The 18,753-nt window shown below is 43.3% G+C and overlaps 1 protein-coding gene across 1 annotated transcript in view; it reads left to right on the top strand.

Annotated features, from left to right (window-relative positions):
- LOC137660185 (5' exonuclease Apollo-like) overlaps positions 1 to 18,753 on the top strand; it is a 44,832-nt gene that overhangs the window by 15,710 nt on the left and 10,369 nt on the right. Inside the window, exons 3-5 of the mRNA XM_068394891.1 lie at positions 765 to 859; positions 4,431 to 4,550; positions 6,559 to 6,697. Coding sequence (XP_068250992.1) covers positions 791 to 859; positions 4,431 to 4,550; positions 6,559 to 6,697 — 328 coding nt within the window. The 5' untranslated portion in view covers positions 765 to 790. The remainder of the gene's footprint in view (positions 1 to 764; positions 860 to 4,430; positions 4,551 to 6,558; positions 6,698 to 18,753) is intronic.

Raw genomic sequence — 18,753 nt, 5'->3', positions numbered from 1 at the left:
AAACAGGTCTTCTGAAAGCTATTTAACTTTTATAAGGACATCTTTGCTTCTATTATTTTAAATTTAATTTCCTTTTGTTCTTTAATTTATAACAAATGATATCGGCGTAAATGACCTTAGATATCAGGATGCCAGAAAACTCAATCAATTAATCTCATTCAATACCTTCTGCTGATACATTAGGTACTGCTATCTACATCCATAATAAAATAACTTATGATTCAAGATATTTAACACTTCAGAATTTCAATTAGCTGGGGTTACAGTATCTGTGAATAATAACTCTCTTAATATTTTTTATATGTACAATCAACCCTCTTATAACTATAATTTGCAAAATATAACCAAAGAACTCCCAGATATGCAAGAGGATATCCTTTTAATCGGAGATTTCAATGCTCACACCTTTATACTGTATATGAGAGATCTAGTTTTGAATATTAGGAACATTTGATGAGGAAATTTAATTTTATCATTTACATTTCCATGTAAAATGGATATGTTTTTACTCGATACAATAATTCTTATAAATTAAATCATCTTTCCTTTTCAGTTCTGTGGTTAGAGAGTAGAGGCTCGCTTTTATCAGCTCTGCCTGTTGGTACAGAATATTGAATAATACTGTTCAAGTGTTTATTTGTTCTTGTAGTTACAATTGACTGATAGCCATGTGGAAGTTTCATTTCATATTAATACGGGTAATGTTCAATGCTGTGAATAATTTTGTATGATGATATATTTTTCATAAAGTTTCTTTGTTCCAGATTGTTTGTACATTTGAATCGCAACAATGAATGGAATGATTATCCCTGGCACCCCGATTGCTGTAGACTTCTGGAAAATATCGCTTGCACAACAGGTACAGATATACAGTGTATTTCAAGTCCCCTTTTTATTGATTGAAATAGCATAGGATTTCATATACAGTGATGCCTCAGCATACGAAAGTAATCCGTTCAGGATACGGTTTCGTATGCTGATTTTTTCGTATCCTGAGTCGCGTTTTACATGTAAATAGCCTAATCCGTTCCAAGCCTTACGAAAAGACACCTTTTTTTTCATAAACACGCTAAACTGTAGTAATAAACATGCAATGCAGCCATTTCTATCATTCAATAATTAACCCAACCGTAAAAAACAGCCTAATCCATTCCAGAAGCCACCATGAGATTATTCAATAATGTAGTTATAGCCTAGTTATCCCCTCCAAGCCCTAAGAAAACGGTCCGTTTTCTTTACTACTGTATAAAAGTTACGGTACTGTATGTAAAGCATTTGGATCAGTGAAGATGTATTGTTACCTGTACAGTACACCTAAATTAAGGGTTGATACCCTGAAAAAAAAGGTACAGTGTACAGTTAATTAACAAAAAAGTTGAAACTTACCTTTTGATTGAGACGATGTCCGATAGCGAAGTCGCGGCAGAGGAGGATGGCATAAGGCAGAAAACGTAACAAGTGACAGACTACGTACAATAATTTACACACAACACATTAACACTTAAACTTTACGAAATAAAAAAATGGCAGAAATAATTAACACTTAACATTACGTATGGAAAACTATAAAATGAAAGAAAAAATTACTTTAACACTTGAAGGTAACATAAAACTTAAAATTTAATTTTTTTTTTTTGCTTTTTTATAACTACATTTTTCACATTTTCTAAATTTCTTCTACTTCTTCATCACTTTCTTTTTTCTATTTCTTTTCTTTATTTTCACCTTCTAATTCTTCATCACTTCCTCTTTTCTGTTTCTTTTCTTCACTTCCACCTTCGTTATATACTATGTAGTAAACACTAATACAGTACAGTACACAGTAAAGAATGTTTAATAACGATAACACGTGGCGTACGAATGTATTTAACACTACGTCAAACAAGCGAAAGCACACGAAGTCAATGTTAATGATATCGCAGTCGGAACGAAAAGAGAGAGAGAGAGATGAACGCCCGTGCGTAAGCAAGGTGGGATAGTTGCCGACCAATAGGAAAGCAGGATCTTATGGCGTCAGCTAGCATCTGAGTAGGGAGATAACCAATGGGTGAGCGGGAGGCTGTAAGTGAGTTTATCCCAGTTCAAAGTCTGGCGGCGCGCGCTTTTTAAAGTTACTCTCAGCGACGAGTTGGGATCTCGTAAGCTTTTCGTATCCTGAAAATTTTTTCGTATTCTGGGGCATAAAAATCTTCGTATCGCTATTCGTACCCTGAATTTTTCGTAAGCAGAAACTTTCGTATCCAGAGGTATCACTGTACAGTATATAGATGTAGCTGCCTTTCCATTGATTTTATTTGCTTGTGTAGCTGTTTACATCAAAATTCAACCCAAAAAATTGACACTGCAAAAATTCATGATGTTTAAGGGAAATTTCTGTTTTATCCTTTTATGTTATTTGATACAATTAGGATAATGTTATGAAGGTCACACAAAATTTTTTTTTTTTTCATAAAATATTTATTTGTCACTTTTTTTTTGAGTTACTATATACACTGTACAGTACAGTATAAGTAAATGTTATTAAATGCTTTGTACTATATTTATTTTCATCACTTGCATGATTTTATATTGTGAATTGTTTTGGCCCGTTTGGAATTTATATTTTTTCATAATTGCATATTTAATTTACTTTATTATACTATGTTCATATCTTTACTGGAGATTTTGTTTTCCTGTACTGTATCATTTGATATTACATATTCTAAACAATAGTTGTGATTAATACATGCAGAAAAATATAATAATCAAACTACCTCTGTGCCCTTGTAATACTGGCCTGGCCACTACTACCCTCATATACCTTTTGCTGTTTGTATTAAAAGACAGTCTCTTTCCCCTAACACATAGTATACTGTACTAGAGTAATTGTACATTAATATCACTGCTACAATACATACTGTACTACAGTGTTGTACAGAAGTTAAGACATATAACTCTCAAGTAATCGCTATATGTACAGTGTACTGTACATGGCAACTAAACACTAGTGGCCCCAACTAACAACACTCACTGATACCGTAGTGTACTGTATATAGCTTTAGTATATGTACAGTACTATTACTACAGCTTAATTAGCCAATGTGAGAATACCCATCACTCGTAAGTGATTACAGTACTGTCTTTACATGTTAACTTCACCACTTTACCTAATCATCACTTAATACATTGCCTGTAACTACATAGCTCAATTACTGTTGTTATTTTTCTATTAACTCATGTACACATACTAAAGTATATAAAGTAATATGTTATAACAACATATAGATAGAATACCTTAATACAATATAAAAAAAGGATTACAGTTAATTTACAAGACCACTTACTGTTTACGAAAAAGTTTTACAGAGCAAAACTGGTCTTGATCTTGTGATGTATAATCCGTAATGAGCAGTAGATGCAGTAGTAGCATGTGTATAATACAAGTGCAGTAATATAACAATTATAGTGTAGTAGGGATCTTGTATGTAACCTAACACACATTGGTGTGCACAAATAGGAAATGATTTATTAGTCACAAATAAGGTACAGTACTAATGAATTTCGTGTGTACTCTCTCTCTCTCTCTCTCTCTCTCTCTCTCTCTCTCTCTCTCTCTCTCTCTCTCTCTCTCTCTCTCTCTCTCTCTCTCTCTCTCTCTTTTTTTTTTTTCCACTTGAGGCTATCCTGAGATGATGACAAAGCTTTCTTAGAGTCATGGTCTTGATTAGGAAAGTGTACTGGGTGCTAGACAAGCACTAGTGGGTGATGCTTTTACAACAACAAATGCAGAAAGTCTCTTGACAGTCTTAGAGTGAGCCAGGGAATTGTTATGCTAGGAGGGATAAAGCATGAGGCCAGGAACAAAGTGGCATGGGCGGGTAGAAAATGTTGCGCTCTGAAGTACAGTAGTCCTAACCAAGATGCTTCTGTGAAAGTACATGTAGAATTTAAACCATTAAAAATATTTTAAGGATCAAAACCTTGGATTTTCGAAAGTGCCGATGACAGAATTAGCAAAGATCGATGGCTGACTGTTTTTCTCTCCATCTGTGCTTGAACTTTCAAGTATATTTTACTATGCAGGCTAGTATATCACAGTGCTTTAAGGGGACCGTCCGCTATGCCTTCAAACTCTGCCAGACACAAGATATCGAAACATGAGTGAAAAAAATCACTGTATATATGCAAAAGTAAACACCGAAAGATGGTTCTGTCAAACTCAGTCATGCAGACGACGCAGTTAGGATAACATCATCATTTAAAGACCGCTTTTATCTTTATTATTTGTAGAAGGAGAGTATGTAAAACATGTCTCAGCACACAGAGAAACAATAACTTGATTTTTCATTTTTCTAAGTTGTTACACTATCTACCATCGCAGACGGTCCCCTTAATTTCTAATGATATTTGTGTTCTCTCTGTTACTTCTATTAATAGTGTGCTCTTTTCAGGCGCAATTATTCTTTTTGTCGCATCTTCATGCTGATCATATGGAAGGTCTAACCAGCTCTTGGAGGTTTCCAATATACACTTCAGAAACAAATGCAGCTCTTCTGAAGCATAAATTCAAGGTTAGTACAGTTGTAGTTTCATATTATTTATTGTATTGTCAAAATGTAGTTTGTACAGAACTTTGGTGTATATTACTGTAATCTGTATAGCACTATCACTACAGTACACTGTTAGTAATTGATAATAGGTCATGGTATTATGGAAGGACTGTGGAGGGTATATTGCAGCTACAAGGAAAAAAAATAATTGGTTATGCCGTGAAGAGATTGCGAAAAGGCAAAAACTGGTGAAATAGATGGAGTATGAAAACCTTGCTGTTCTTAAGTAGAGTTTACATCGCTTCTTTAAAATGTTGAAAATAAGAATTAAAGAGTTGAATTTCCGCTAAAGAATTATTTTTGCTATGAATCAGTGGTTATGACATTGTAAATATACATCACAACAACTTTAAAAATACTGAAAAATACTTGGCCTTTTTTGATGGAAGCTGCTTTATCTACAGCATCATTACTGCTGTGAGGTTCCACTGTGGTCAAAGAAAGGGTCTAAAGTTGAAGGGAATCTGTTGCTGAAGGGAAAGTTTTCTTCTTGGGCTGAAGAACATCATAATGAGTAGCTGTTTTTTATTTTGCACTTCATTTCCTCCATGATGTTTTTGCATGGACCAGAAGCTTTATTCACAGCACACATGAATTTCAGGGTGCGCACCATGGATGGATCTGTACTGTTGGCAGTACTGTACTTTATAATTCCTCAAACTGTTGTGATATTTCCCAACCTCTGGAGTATAGTGCCGTATTCCACTTCATCACTTTATTTGTGTTTTGCTTCTTCCTTGCTTTCTGAGTGAACTAAATCATCTTTGTGCTAATGTTACAATTTTCTTCACTGTCTGATGGAAGGCATTGACGAGACCAAACTCCATGATATCCTTTCCATAGGCGGGCAGTAGACATTTCCAGCAAACATTTACCGTCTTTGGCTTTACGTCCTTGAATAATTCCTGTACTACAAAGGCAGTTGTAAAACTTTCATTACAGTACAGTAACTCATGACTCCCAGGTTGGGATCATCATCCATGGCTGATTAATCAACCACACAGTATTCTTCTGGTCTCTCATTTACGTAGAATATTCAATCCATGGCAGCATAAGACATACCTTCTTTAAATCTATTCTGCACTTCTGCCTTTAGTTTCAAGGTCCTTATGTTCTTCAGGCACTTAGAGTTAAGTTGGGAGGATGATGAATCTCTTAGGGGCTGTGGCTAAATTTGTGTTGTGTACCACAAGTGGAACAAAGGAATGATATAACAAATTTTTATTGTACAGCTGGTTAGGAAGTGCGAGGGTGATGCATTGAGACATGCATGGTAGACAAAGCTTAATAAGAACATCGGGAAGCGTACAGATTATGACTGAGAGGTCAACAATATTGATGCCACAAAAAATTGATCTTATTACCGGTACTTGAAATGCTATTATTGCAGACTTCCCCAGTCAATAATCTGATTCAAGAAGTGCAAACATGCAAATGTTAACCCTTTTACCCCCAATGGACGTACTGGTACGTTTCACAAAATTCATCCCTTTACCCCTATGGACATACTGGTACGTCCTTGCAAAAAACTGCTATTTACATTTTTTTTGCATATTTTTTATAGCTTTATGAGAAACTTTAGGGATTTTCCAAAAGAATAAGACCAACCTGACCTTTCTATGATGAAAATTAAGGCTGTTAGAGCAATTTAAAAAATATATATTGCTAAATGTGCTTAAAAAAAATGCCTGGGGGTTAAGGGTTGGAATGTTCCAAATAGCCTGGGGGTAAATGGGTTAAGGTGTAATTGTACTTCAATAATGAATAAGATTTCTGTATTATTGTAATAGTATTCTCACTACTGTACTACTGTGTTTAAAAAGTGATATTTATCTAGGAAATAATTATTGTCTTAACACTGCATGCCATGTTAGTGAATAATACTATACCATACATTTAGCACAGCCATTATTAGTCTTAAAATTGGTTGATGCTTTCATCTCAAAATCCAATTTGTTTCCTTTTATAGTTTGCGGAGGGCGTGGTGAAAAGCCTAGAGGTTGGAGACACCTATCAATTCCCCCTTGATGCCGATGATGAACATATTTTAAGCGTAACTGTCTTGGATGCTAATCATATCCCAGGTTCAGTTATGTTTCTGTTTCAAGGTAAATGATTAATTCTTTTACTACATACAGTGGAACCTCTACACACGAACGTATCTACATCCGAATTTTCCAACATCCTAAGTAAAATTCGAGCAAATTTTTGACTACACCCGAATTTTATTTCGACACACGAAGTAAGCAATTTTCATCGTACCGGTTGTATGGTTGTATCCGAATTTTTCGACACGCGAAGTACAATTCGAACACGTTCCGACTCTACACCCGAATGTTTTTTTCGACACCCGAAGTAAACAATACTCGTACGCGTAGTCGGTGCTCATAGCGCCTGAAATGTTTTTTATTTCCGCCGATAGAAGGCAGCACATCGACCTCGGAGGGACGCTCAATTAGCGGGTCTTGGGTCAGTCCTCTGTTCTCGTCGGCTTCTTGCGGTTGTGCTCAGTGCATTCTGCTATTAACTCTGTTTTAATCGTGATTTTTTAGGTGCATCCTTTAACGGTAATTTACGTAAAGTATGGGTCCTAAAAGGCTTAGTTTTGCCAGTGGTAGTGGTAGTGGTGAGAAAAGGAAGAAGGAAATGCTTTCTTTAGAAATTAAGCAGGAAATTATTGAAAAACATGAGCGTGGCATCCGCGTGAGTGAACTTGCTAAACAGTATGGCCGTAATATGTCGACGATCTCGACAATCCTTAAACAGAAGAAGCTATTAAAGCAGTGAAACCTTTTAAGGGGATCACTATAATTTCCAAACGCCGTACCCCTATCATAAAAGAGATGGAACGACTTCTACTAGTGTGGATTAAGGATAGAGAGATCGTTGGCGACACCATCACCGAGACCGTTATCTGCGAGAAGGCGCACGCCATCTTTACGGACTTGAAGGAGGAGAGCTCTGGGGGTGATGCTGGGGAGAGTTCAACCGAGCCTTCCTCAGATGATTTAAAGGCATCTTGTGGCTGGTTCGAGAAATTTAAGAAACGGTCCGGGATTTATTCAGTTGTTCGCCACGGAGAGGTTGCTAGTGCGGACACAAAGGCTGCAGCTGACTTTGTCAAGAACTTCGGAAAGATCGTGCAGGAAGAAGGCTACGTAGAGCAGCAGGTGTTTAATTGTGATGAAACCGGGCTGTTTTGGAAGAAGATGCCGAGTCGAACCTACATCACTGCCGAAGAGAAGAAATTGCCTGGGCATAAGCCAATGAAGGATCGGATGACTCTTGCCCTATGTGCCAATGCTAGCGGGGACTTTAAAGTCAAGCCCTTACTGGTTTACCATTCAGAGAACCCTAGGGCCTTTAAAGCACACAACGTCGATAAGGATCAGCTTCATGTTTTCTGGCGATCCAACTCGAAGGCCTGGGTCACTAGGCAATTCTTTGTGCAATGGGTAAACCAAGTTTTCGGCCCTTCTGTGAAGAAGTATCTTCATGAACAGAAATTGCTTTTAAAGTGCCTGCTATGCCTTGACAATGCACCCGCTCACCCCCCCCCCCGGACATGAAGATGATATTTTCGATGAATTCAAGTTCATAAAGGTGCTGTATCTTCCACCGAATACCACCTCTATCCTCCAGCCCATGGACCAGCAAGTCATCTCTAATTTTAAGAAGCTGTACACCAAGCACTTATTTAAGCAGTGCTTTAATGTCACGCAAAGCACCAACTTAACTTTGCGTGAATTTTGGAGGGGCCACTTAAACATCGTGCACTGCTTGAAGATCATAGATCAGGCTTGGTTGGGATTAATTCGACGGACCCTGAATTCCGCTTGGAAGAAGCTTTGGCCTGATGCTGTTGCTCCCCGAGATTTCGAGGGTTTTGACCCCGAACCTGATCCCGTGGTCGGTGCAGCGGAAGCCGTAGAGGAAATCGTCTCCCTTGGCAAGTCCATGGGTCTGGAGGTCAACGCAGATGACGTTACGGAACTCGTCGCCGAACATCACGACGAACTGACGACGGATGAGCTCAAGGAACTCCATGCTATGTCGGAGCACATGCGTGATGACAAGGAAGGGAGCGAAGAGGTAGAACATGTGTTAGGTTCGGCGCAAATAAAAGAGGTGTTAGGAAAATATCAAGACGTGGTCGACTTCATCGACAAATACCATCCAAAGAAATTGCAGGTTTGTCGTGTAGTTTCTCAATTCGATGATGTTTGCCTAACTCACTTTCGAAACATTCTGAAAAGCCGTACCAAGCAATTATCTATCGATGCTTTCTTTAAAAAAAATTGCTAAGCGAACTCGCGATGAAGAGGATGTAAGTGAATCGAAGAAAACGGCAAAGAGTGAAGCGGAAGAAAGTGAAACACAGAAAACGGAAAAGAGTGAAGCAAAAGAAATTCAGTCAATTTTAAATGTAGAGAGTGATAGTGATTAAAATTACGTAATCATCAAAAAGAAAAAAAGAAAATGTAAAAAAAAAATGTAAAATATAAAATAAAAAAAAAATATGCTAAGTTATGTTAAAGTTCACTTAGTGTAAGTTAGAATAAGTTACGGTAGTGTATGTTTATCGTAGTTAACCTCTCTACCTCCTCGGCGCCCGTCCGTCTCCTCTCTGCGTAGCAAGACTAACAACACCTGCGCTGGAGTTTCTAAGGTAAAGTGACGCTAAAAACCCGTTTCTTATTTATAATTTTTTGCTAATTCTTCTTATTTACATGTCTATTCTTCTTATTTACATGTCTATTATCTAATTTAGTGTTCATTATTCTCATGGGAAAATTATGTGTAGTAGTTTATTAAGAAGTTATCATAGGTTTTTGGGCTCAACCACGGATTAATCTTATTTCAATGTATTCTTATGAGCAAATTCGTTTCTACATCCGAAGTTGGTTCTGGAACGGATTAAATTCGTATGTAGAGGTTCCACTGTATTACACATTTGATAGTCTATCTTGTACATTTTCTAAAGTTTAATGTTTTTATCAAACTAAATTTACAAGCATATTGAAATATGAATTTTCCTCAATGAATGCTAGCAGATTTTCATTCAGGAAATTTATTTGAAGGATTGTTTTAATCAAAATGGTAGAAAATGAAGACTTGTAGTAGGACTGTATCTTTTTTTTATTTCTTTTTTTGAATGGAAAATATACCTGAAGAATGGAAGTTCTGGACCTACTAAATGAGATTCATCCTTTTCATGAGTGTTTGATTTGAAAGGCATTGACATGCATGATTATCTTACTAATGCCTTGGTAAATTAACTGTAATATTAGTAAATGTGTTTGTAAATTTTCAGGTGCATTTATTATTTTGAGTTCATATTCTGAGCATTATGGCTGCCTGCTTGTCTTGGTAAAAGTTTTTACAAGGAAGTAATCCTCTACATATTCAATGCCATGGAAGTGGACTGTAACTATTTGGAAGTTGTATTTCATTGAACCGAGTAGTATTTAATTACTTTTATGATGAGCCTATATCTTTTACCCATAAAGATGGATCCTGTTTGGGAGGGTCTTCTGACTAAGTGATTTTATTTCCTCGATTCAATTCAGTCATCCCTTGCATATTTGTGTCATAAAACATACAAATGATTCCCCCTTTATAGAGCTAGTACTGCAATCCTAATTGTTACCATGGGTGCCAAGATTGATGAAGCAATATGTTCTTAAAATATTTAATTTGTTCCGTAACCGAAATACAAACCACGCTATTTACAAAGGGTATTACTTTTAGCGTAGCTGAAATGGCGAGCCATTAGAATTTAACGAGGGTGTATTACCCCCGCGCTAGTTAGCGGGGGGGTAGGGGAGTGGTAGCTAGCTACCCCTCCTCCCCCTCACACACAGGTGAATACTCACTTTCACTTTTGGCTCGGACTGTGACAGACGTCTCTGTCTTGGTCCTCGCTTGGCAGCCATTGTCTGTTTTGTCTTTACTTAATCGCTTACTTTTCATTTACTCAATATATATGTAAACATGTTTTCATGTTTGTATATATATTTGAGTATAGAAATAAGTAAGTTTCCTTTTCAGATGTGTGTGTGTAGTGTACGATATCTACGTGGAGGCCTCGGCAGTTAGGCCACCACGGCGTATTTTATGGGTGGCGATCGAGTTTGACTTATGTCTTTCTCTCTCTCTCTCTCTTGAGGTCGTTCACCCTTTTACTACGTGTTACTACGCCCTTGTAGCCTAGCTTCCTTTCCGTGTGGGGGGTTGCTACGCCGTACGTTTGTATCAATTAGTTATGAATCTAATTGTAGTTGTTTTTTGTTTTTCAGCTTGTAGAACGATTCCTTTCGGGGTTTTCGTTCTTTCTTTAGTGTTCATTCATTTTTAAATTACATAATTACATAGTTACATAATTATAATTGTTATAATTCTGTTTTGGTTACAGCTCTCCTTCCGCGAGTGTAAGTGGTTGTGAGGGCACGTGCCTGTTGTGTAATTCTTGTTCCTTTCCCTCGGGATTCCTCTTCGGAGCCTTCCCGGGGGAATGAATGTGTACTAATATTATTTGTTTTATTTATTTACAGTTACCGATCTAGTTCGTTTCTGTAATATAGCAACGGTGTGAGCTGTCTGGTTGAGTCCTGGGGATTCGGCTGTTGCTGCCTCCCCCCTTGTATTTTCGTCAGGGGCGTGTCTCTTTCTACTGGTAGTACTCCCGTGTCGACGGACAGCTCTCCAGTTCATTTTAGAACAGTCAGGAGGCTTGCCTCCTTGGGCGGATAACTTTCCTTCCGAGGGAAGTTTTTCCTGTCCAGGCTTGAGTTTTTCCCCTTTTGGGGGGTTCTTCTCTTGCCTTTTTTTTCGTGCGACTATGCTCTTGGTGCTGAGCAGTCGCACCTGCAGTTTCGCTCAAGGGGCTGGGCAACTGCAGGAGCTCCTCTTCGGAGGATTGCTCCTTTTAGGTCACTGGCTGACCAGTCTCTTCCACGAAGTGTTTCTCTTTCGTTCGCGAGAGAGTACACTCATAGAGACTCCTCTTCGGAGGTTTCTTCTGTTGCTGTTGCTGTTGGCCTCCCTCGCCGTAAGGCCCACCGTCCGCCTCGTCGTAAGGGCCTCTCATCTCCCTATAAGGGTGCTTGAGGCGCCTTTTTGGATCTCCGTTTGCAGCCTACAACTCCTTTTTCTCGATCTTCCGCCTTGGTGCAGATGGACAGCAGTCTGATCTCGTCTTCCGACGGGCAACGGTCTTCCCGACGGACAACGGTCTGCCCGACGGACAGCGGTCTTCCGACGGACATCAGTCTCCCGGCGGACAACGATCCCTTCGGGGCAAAGGGTTGCCCCCATGGGGGTTCTTCCCTTGCGTGTCAGGGTTTCCCTGCGCGCCCTTCTGCTCATCAGCGCTCTCCTGTTCGTCAGCGCTTTCAAGATGATCTTCCCTGCAGTTCCTGTTGGTTCCTGTTACGCGCCCTGTGCGCCCACGTTCGCCCTCGCGATCTAGAACTTCGGTTCAGGTCAGGGTCAAGGACTCTTCTTCTTTGCGCAGGCTTCCACGCGTAGCCTTCTGCTCGTCAGCGATCATCAGCTCGTCAGCGATCATCAGCTCGCCAGCGATCATCAGCTCGTCAGCGATCATCAGCCTGCCAGCGATCATCAGCTCGCCAGCGATCTCCGGATCGCCCACGTGTGTTACAGCCGGCACGCCAACGTTCTCCAACACTTCTGAAGGCACATGGTTCGCCAGCTTCTAGCTCACCTGCGCATGCTGATCGCCATCGCGCGACCCTCAACTGCGGATGCTGATCGCCATCGCGCGACCCTCAACGGCGGATGCTGATCGCCATCGCGCGACCCTCATCTGCGGATGCTGATCGCCATCGCGCGACCCTCAACGGCGGATGCTGATCGCCATCGCGCGACCCTCACCTGCGGATGCTGATCGCCATCGCGCGACCCTCAACGGCGGATGCTGATCGCCATCGCGCGACCCTCACCTGCGGATGCTGATCGCCATCGCGCGACCCTCAACGGCGGATGCTGATCGCCATCGCGCGACCGCCAACCTGCGCATGCTGATCGCCATCGCGCGACCCTGGCATGCTGATCACCATCACGCGATCCTGCGCATACTGATCACCATCCCGCGACCCTGCGCATGCTGATCACTGCTCGCGATCGCTCACCTTCGCATACTGCTCGCCAACGCACGATCGCTCACCTGCGCATACTGCTCGACCATCGCGTCGGCATAACACAACGCGCCATCGCCAACCTGCGCGTTAGCGCTCACCAGCTCACCACCGATCGCTTGTTGATCCATATCGCCAGCGGTCCTCCTCGCCCACGCGGCAGCGCGTTTCCTCGCCATCGCGCTAACGCTTGCGTTCGCCGCCTCGGACTCGCTCTCATCCACCTGCCCACCCTCACGACCGCTCGCCTGTGCGCCCGCTCGCCCGTGCAACCGCGCGACCGCTCGCCCGTGCAACCGCGCGACCGCTCGCCCGTGCAACCGCGCGACCGCTCGCCCGTGCAACCGCGCGACCGCTCGCCCGTGCAACCGCGCGACCGCTCGCCCGTGCAACCGCGCGACCGCTCGCCCGTGCAACCGCGCGACCGCTCGCCCGTGCAACCGCGCGACCGCTCGCCCGTGCAACCGCGCGACCGCTCGCCCGTGCAACCGCGCGACCGCTCGCCCGTGCAACCGCGCGACCGCGCGACCGCTCGCCCGTGCAACCGCGCGACCGCTCGCCCGTGCAACCGCGCGACCGCTCGCCCGTGCAACCGCGCGACCGCGCGACCGCTCGACCGTGTAACCGCGCGACCGCTCGCCCGTGCAACCGCGCGACCGCTCGCCCGTGCAACCGCGCGACCGCTCGCCCGTGCAACCGCGCGACCGCTCGCCCGTGCAACCGCGCGACCGCTCGCCCGTGCAACCGCGCGACCGCTCGCCCGTGCAACCGCGCGACCGCTCGCCTGCGCGCCCACACACCCACGTGCCTGCACGTCTACGCTCATGCTCTCCAATGTTCGCCCACGCGCGAACCAACGGTTTTTTCCATCGCGCAGACGGATGGTGTTCCGTCGCGCGAACCTACAGTATTTCTTCGCACAAATGTCGGCTTATTTCTTGCAGTATCCATTGCTCGTCTATGGGTTATCGCTCGCCGACCACCAGGAATTCCCGTCGCGCGAGCTCCAGGGCAATTGCGACCACGATTCCCAATGGGGTTTTCGCAGCATGACCAGCCTGGCGAGTTCTTCTGGAGCGTATTTCCAGAACACTGTCTCACCCCGTAAACACAGAGCATGGCACTTGCAAGAATAGGAGAAACTTAAGGGAGATCTGAGCAACACTCCTCTATTCCTGAACCTGGGTTAGCCCTTCCCCGTCATTCCCTGGAAGGATTTTTGGCGGGGGGGGGGCTTTCCGTTCGAGATTTCTCCATCGGATAAGGGGTGACTGCTTACCTCTTCCTCTGGGAGCTTACCAGGTTCTTTCCCTCCTCGGTTACGGCCCGAGGTTTGGTTCAAGGAAGCTACAGGAAGATCAAGGGTACTTTCCTCCTCTCGAGCTCAGGCACCTTGGCCTTTCGTCGTTAAGTATCTAATTTGCGGACAAGCTCGATGTTGTACCATCTGGACGCGCTGACTGAGGGCTTCCTTCGGGTGTCTCATCTGTGGAGGTCGACGACCTCAGACACCCTTCCATCCTTGAGAAGAGTTTGTTTGTGCCCAAGGACAGAGACTTAGACAGCTGCTGTGCGGAGTAAATCGACTTCCGGTTTCACTCCTCCAAGTCGCTTTCTTCCAGACTCTGCAGGGCTCCAGCGCCCTTTTCTTTCAACCACGTCGGCCTAAGTTATCGGCTACGACAACTGGGACAAGGTGTCCAATTGCAGTTTCCTCCTGTCAGGAACAGATGGCACGGGAGACTCCCCCGGGGGGGCATAGTCCTAAAAGGAGTTCACGAACTCTAGGATTGCAGGTTTTTCGCTGGAAGGATGCTTAAGGTTATTCATCCGAATGACAGCTTCCCGATGCCCATTCCCGCACAATCTCTGTGAGTAGCCAAGGATATCGCGCCTGCCGTCTCTGTCAGCGAATTCAGTGTCTCTGAACCTCTATGCCATAGCGTCAGCAGAGTTGCCCGGTTGGGCAGAATGATCCATACCTTAGGCGAAGGTCTTCCTTAGGATCATCGACGGCTTCACCCCCGGCCCCCTCAGTCGATCCTTTCTTGTAAGGAAGGATCTGAGAGGGGATGTCCATAGTCGACCTCTCAGCCCCGATCAAGTTTGTCGAACAAACTTCGGCCAGCGTAGACCAGCAGAATCGATCAGACTGGTAACGAGGCGACAGGACTCCTTAAACCCTGGATCGGAAGGACGGGTACTTTCAGTTTCCATTCCATCCATCTTCCAGGGTGCTCATCGAATTCAGCCTAGACTGCAAGTATTCCTGCTTATGATGCAGTGTGGCTATCCCGCCGTGGCATAGCAGGTTTGTTTCCCCAGAGAACTCTCCCTGCCTTCCTCTTGGCCGCTCAGGTGCAGGCTTCCGCCTCCTCTGCTGTTTGGAGGGCTGGTCAACTCCGGTAGGCTCGGGTTTCGACCTTCTTCAGCTCCGGGACAAGCTTCCGGATGCTTACCATGAGTGTGGGCTCATGGTATTTTGCTTGGAGCCTTCTCTTCCTCTGCCTCAACATCTGGAGTATCTGGCCATGATACTGAGTCAACCGCTTTACCACATTAAAAACCCCGCTTCTCGTCCGTCCAGCGAGGTTAAGCAACGTCGGTACTTGGATGGGTGACCACCTGGGGACGCCAGATTCTGTTACCACATCCTCCGAGCCTTCCTTTCGGTTGACTGTGGCAAGACTGAGGAGAGTTGCAGTACCTGTTCTCAGTCAAGCAGAGCTTTCAGCCCTACCTTGGAACGTTTCCTAGTTCTTCTTTCCTCATTGACCCGTCTATAGTCCGAACGGTCGCCTCAGGATAAGTTCCATGTGGGGCGATCCAAGTTCCGGTGGCTTCAGGCAATGTTTAACCGGACTCCCTGGCCCTATGGGACCAGCGGAACTATTAGACCTGCAATGGGTGTTGACCTATGGAGCCTCTTGATGGTAGTGGATATTCTCGTCCTTTCCCCACATTCTTGATGCGGTTCTCGGACTCGTCAAAGGAAAGGGGGGGGGGGGGGGGCATGTTCCGGTCCAGGCCTATGGTCAAGACCTGAAGGATACCTCTCCATCATTCAGGCAGGCTTAGGGGCCTTAGTCTGGCCCCTCTTCAGATCCTACAGCTCCTGCCGAGTCGCCCCGTTGCGCGTCGACTTCATTCTAACCAGCAGGGGACGCATTTTCACACCTTCACATCTTGCAGTAGAGATACCGGGATGATTGAGATTCTCTCAATACCACCATCGGCTCTCTCATTCCAGGCAGGGGAATGTTTCTCTCAGACTATCCGAGCAGAGCCTCATAGAGAGATTGTACCTAGGGGTCTTTGACCTTGGGTAACCAGCAAGTGCTGGTCTGGGGGACCTGATCGCGACAGCTTGGAACCTCAAGCTTCCGCTAGTCTTCCCCCCAGTCTCAGACCCCGAGACTCTGGCAAGATGCATTCCGGTGATGGTGGGACAACTTCGACGCCTGCGTCTTCCCTCCTTTTTGTCTGCGGACAATGGGCCTCAACAAGACCAGGTTGTCTGTCAACCTTTCAATGGGAGAGCTCCACTGGGACTATGCTCAGAACAGTTTCTGGACCCTCTGCTTCCCCTGACGGAACTCCCGGGAGAGCTTCTCCCACGGCGCAGACTACTCAAGCAACCACACTGCGACATCTCTCCCGAACCGGGGCGTCGCTTCGGCTTCATGCCTGGAGACACTACGCTTCCTCCTCTAGAAGAGACAACCCGCTACAGTCGCGGTACGGAGGTCGCGTCATCTGCGATAGTCATCCACAGGGGTCTCCCAGGCAAAGTGAAGAGTCTAAGGTGGTTGGTGCCGTGGGAGATATACCTCTTCCCTTGAGGCCTCTTCTCCAGCAATAACGGTCTTATTGCCTTTCGGCGGGAGGAAACTCCTTTCCGCTCTCGGCAATGAAGCCTGTCGCTCAGCCTTTCCCTGACCTTCAGGCTTAAAGGAATAACTTTTTCCTGCCCGCTGGATCTATCCTCGCTCATGCGAAGCTACGATCGTCCCTGCCCTAGTCGGAGGAAGACCTCCAACTTGGAGCATGGCTCGGACTTTTAGTCCTTTAACCCTGGATAGGTACGGTGGGTCGTTTGCGACCCCGAGCGTCAAAAAAAAACAGGTTTTTCTCACGTGACTCACCCCTGTGACTGAATTTGTGGGTGATCGACCTGCAGGAGGTGTCTCCCCTACACGCTCTAGTAGTGTCCAGATGTGCATTGCTGTAGCTGTACTCCTTCCCCGATTTCTGAGACGCGTCGGGGTCGTTCGCGTCCGAGTTTACCCTTCTGAGGTAGTTTGCATAATTATCAAAGTTATTACGTATTATGAAATTGTCGTAGAATGGTGCAACTTGTATAGGTTATCAGTTGTGGAAAGTCTTGGTGGATTGTTTGGCTACCATGTGCATGTTTTTTTTTTAAGTTAAAATGTCGTTCATCACCACGAGGACCATTTTACCGCGAGTGCCCCTTTTTCATTTTTTTTCATTTTTTTGCCAAGTCATTTTTCCGTAAGATATTGCCAAATAGTGTCGTAAAACTTTTGCTTGTTTAGTGTTGGAAAGTGTGTCTAGATGATCTGGCTACCCATGCATGACTTTGTTTTTGTCAGATACGACGTAGTTATTGGTATATTGGGTATTTAACTGCGGTTACCAATTTCTGTTTTTTTTTCAATATTTGTAAAAATTACTACGTAGTAAGGAATTGCCGTATATTATTCATTTTTTTTTCATGTTTATGTGTTAGAAAGTGTGCCTTGATGGTTGGGCTAACACGTGCATGTCTTTTTTTTTATCTGAGATGTCGTATATTAGAATGTCGGGCATTTTACCGCGAGTGTCCCTTTTTAATTTTTTTTAATTTTTTTGCCAAGTCATTTTTCCGTAAGATATTGCGAAATAGTGTCGTAAAACTTTTGCTTTTTTAATGTTGGAAAGTGTGTCTAGATGATCTGGCTACCCATGCGTGATTTTGTTTTTGTCAGATACGACGTAGTTATTGGTATATTGGGTATTTAACTGCGGTTGCCAATTTCTGTTTTTTTTTCAATATTTGTAAAAATTTACTACGTAGTAAGGAATTGCCGTATATTATTGATTTTTTTTTCATGTTTATGTGTTAGAAAGTGTGCCTTGATGGTTGGGCTAACACGTGCATGTCTTTTTTTTTTATCTGAGATGCCGTATATTAGAATGTTGGGCATTTTTCCGCGAGTGCCCCTTTTTATTTGTTTTGCATTTTTTTGCTTAGTCATGTTACCGTAAGGAATTGGCAAGTAGTGTCGCAAAACTTATATTTTTATAGTGTTGGAAAGTGTTTCTAGATGATCTGGCTACCCATGCCTATTTTTTTTTTAGCCAGATATGGCATATATATAAGTATGTGTTCGATTTTCCTGTGATTGCCATTTTTTCGTTTTTTCCCATTTCTTTCAAAATTACTACGTACTAAGGAACTATCACAGAGTAATATTTCATTTATATGTTTATTTGTCAGAAAATATGCCTTGATGGTTTGCCTAGCACGTGGCTGAAATTTTTTTTTTCTGAAATGCCGTATATTAGAATGGCCATTTTTCCACGAGTGCCCCTTTTTATTTGTTTTGCATTTTTTTGCTTAGTCATGTTACCGTAAGGAATTGGCAAGTAGTGTCGCAAAACTTATATTTTTATAGTGTTGGAAAGTGTTTCTAGATGATCTGGCTACCCATGCCTATCTTTTTTTTAGCCAGATATGGCGTATATATAGGTGTGTTCGATTTTCCGGTGATTGCCATTTTTTCGTTTTTTCCCAATTCTTTCAAAATTACTACGTACTAAGGAACTATCACAGAGTAATGATTCCTCTAGATGTTTATTTGTCGGAAAATTTTGTTTACTTTTTTTTTGATTGAATATCATCAAATTTTTTTAGCTAAAATATTGTTTTACATTTTTTTTTTTCGATTTTATTTCCCTTCAAAAAAAATTTTTTGGGTCAGAATTTTAATTTTATAGTC

The sequence above is a fragment of the Palaemon carinicauda genome, chromosome 20 (assembly GCF_036898095.1).
Source record: "Palaemon carinicauda isolate YSFRI2023 chromosome 20, ASM3689809v2, whole genome shotgun sequence".
Taxonomy (NCBI): domain Eukaryota; kingdom Metazoa; phylum Arthropoda; class Malacostraca; order Decapoda; family Palaemonidae; genus Palaemon; species Palaemon carinicauda.
Note: the sequence above shows the minus strand (reverse complement) of the source record. Positions and strands in the feature narration are given on the sequence as shown.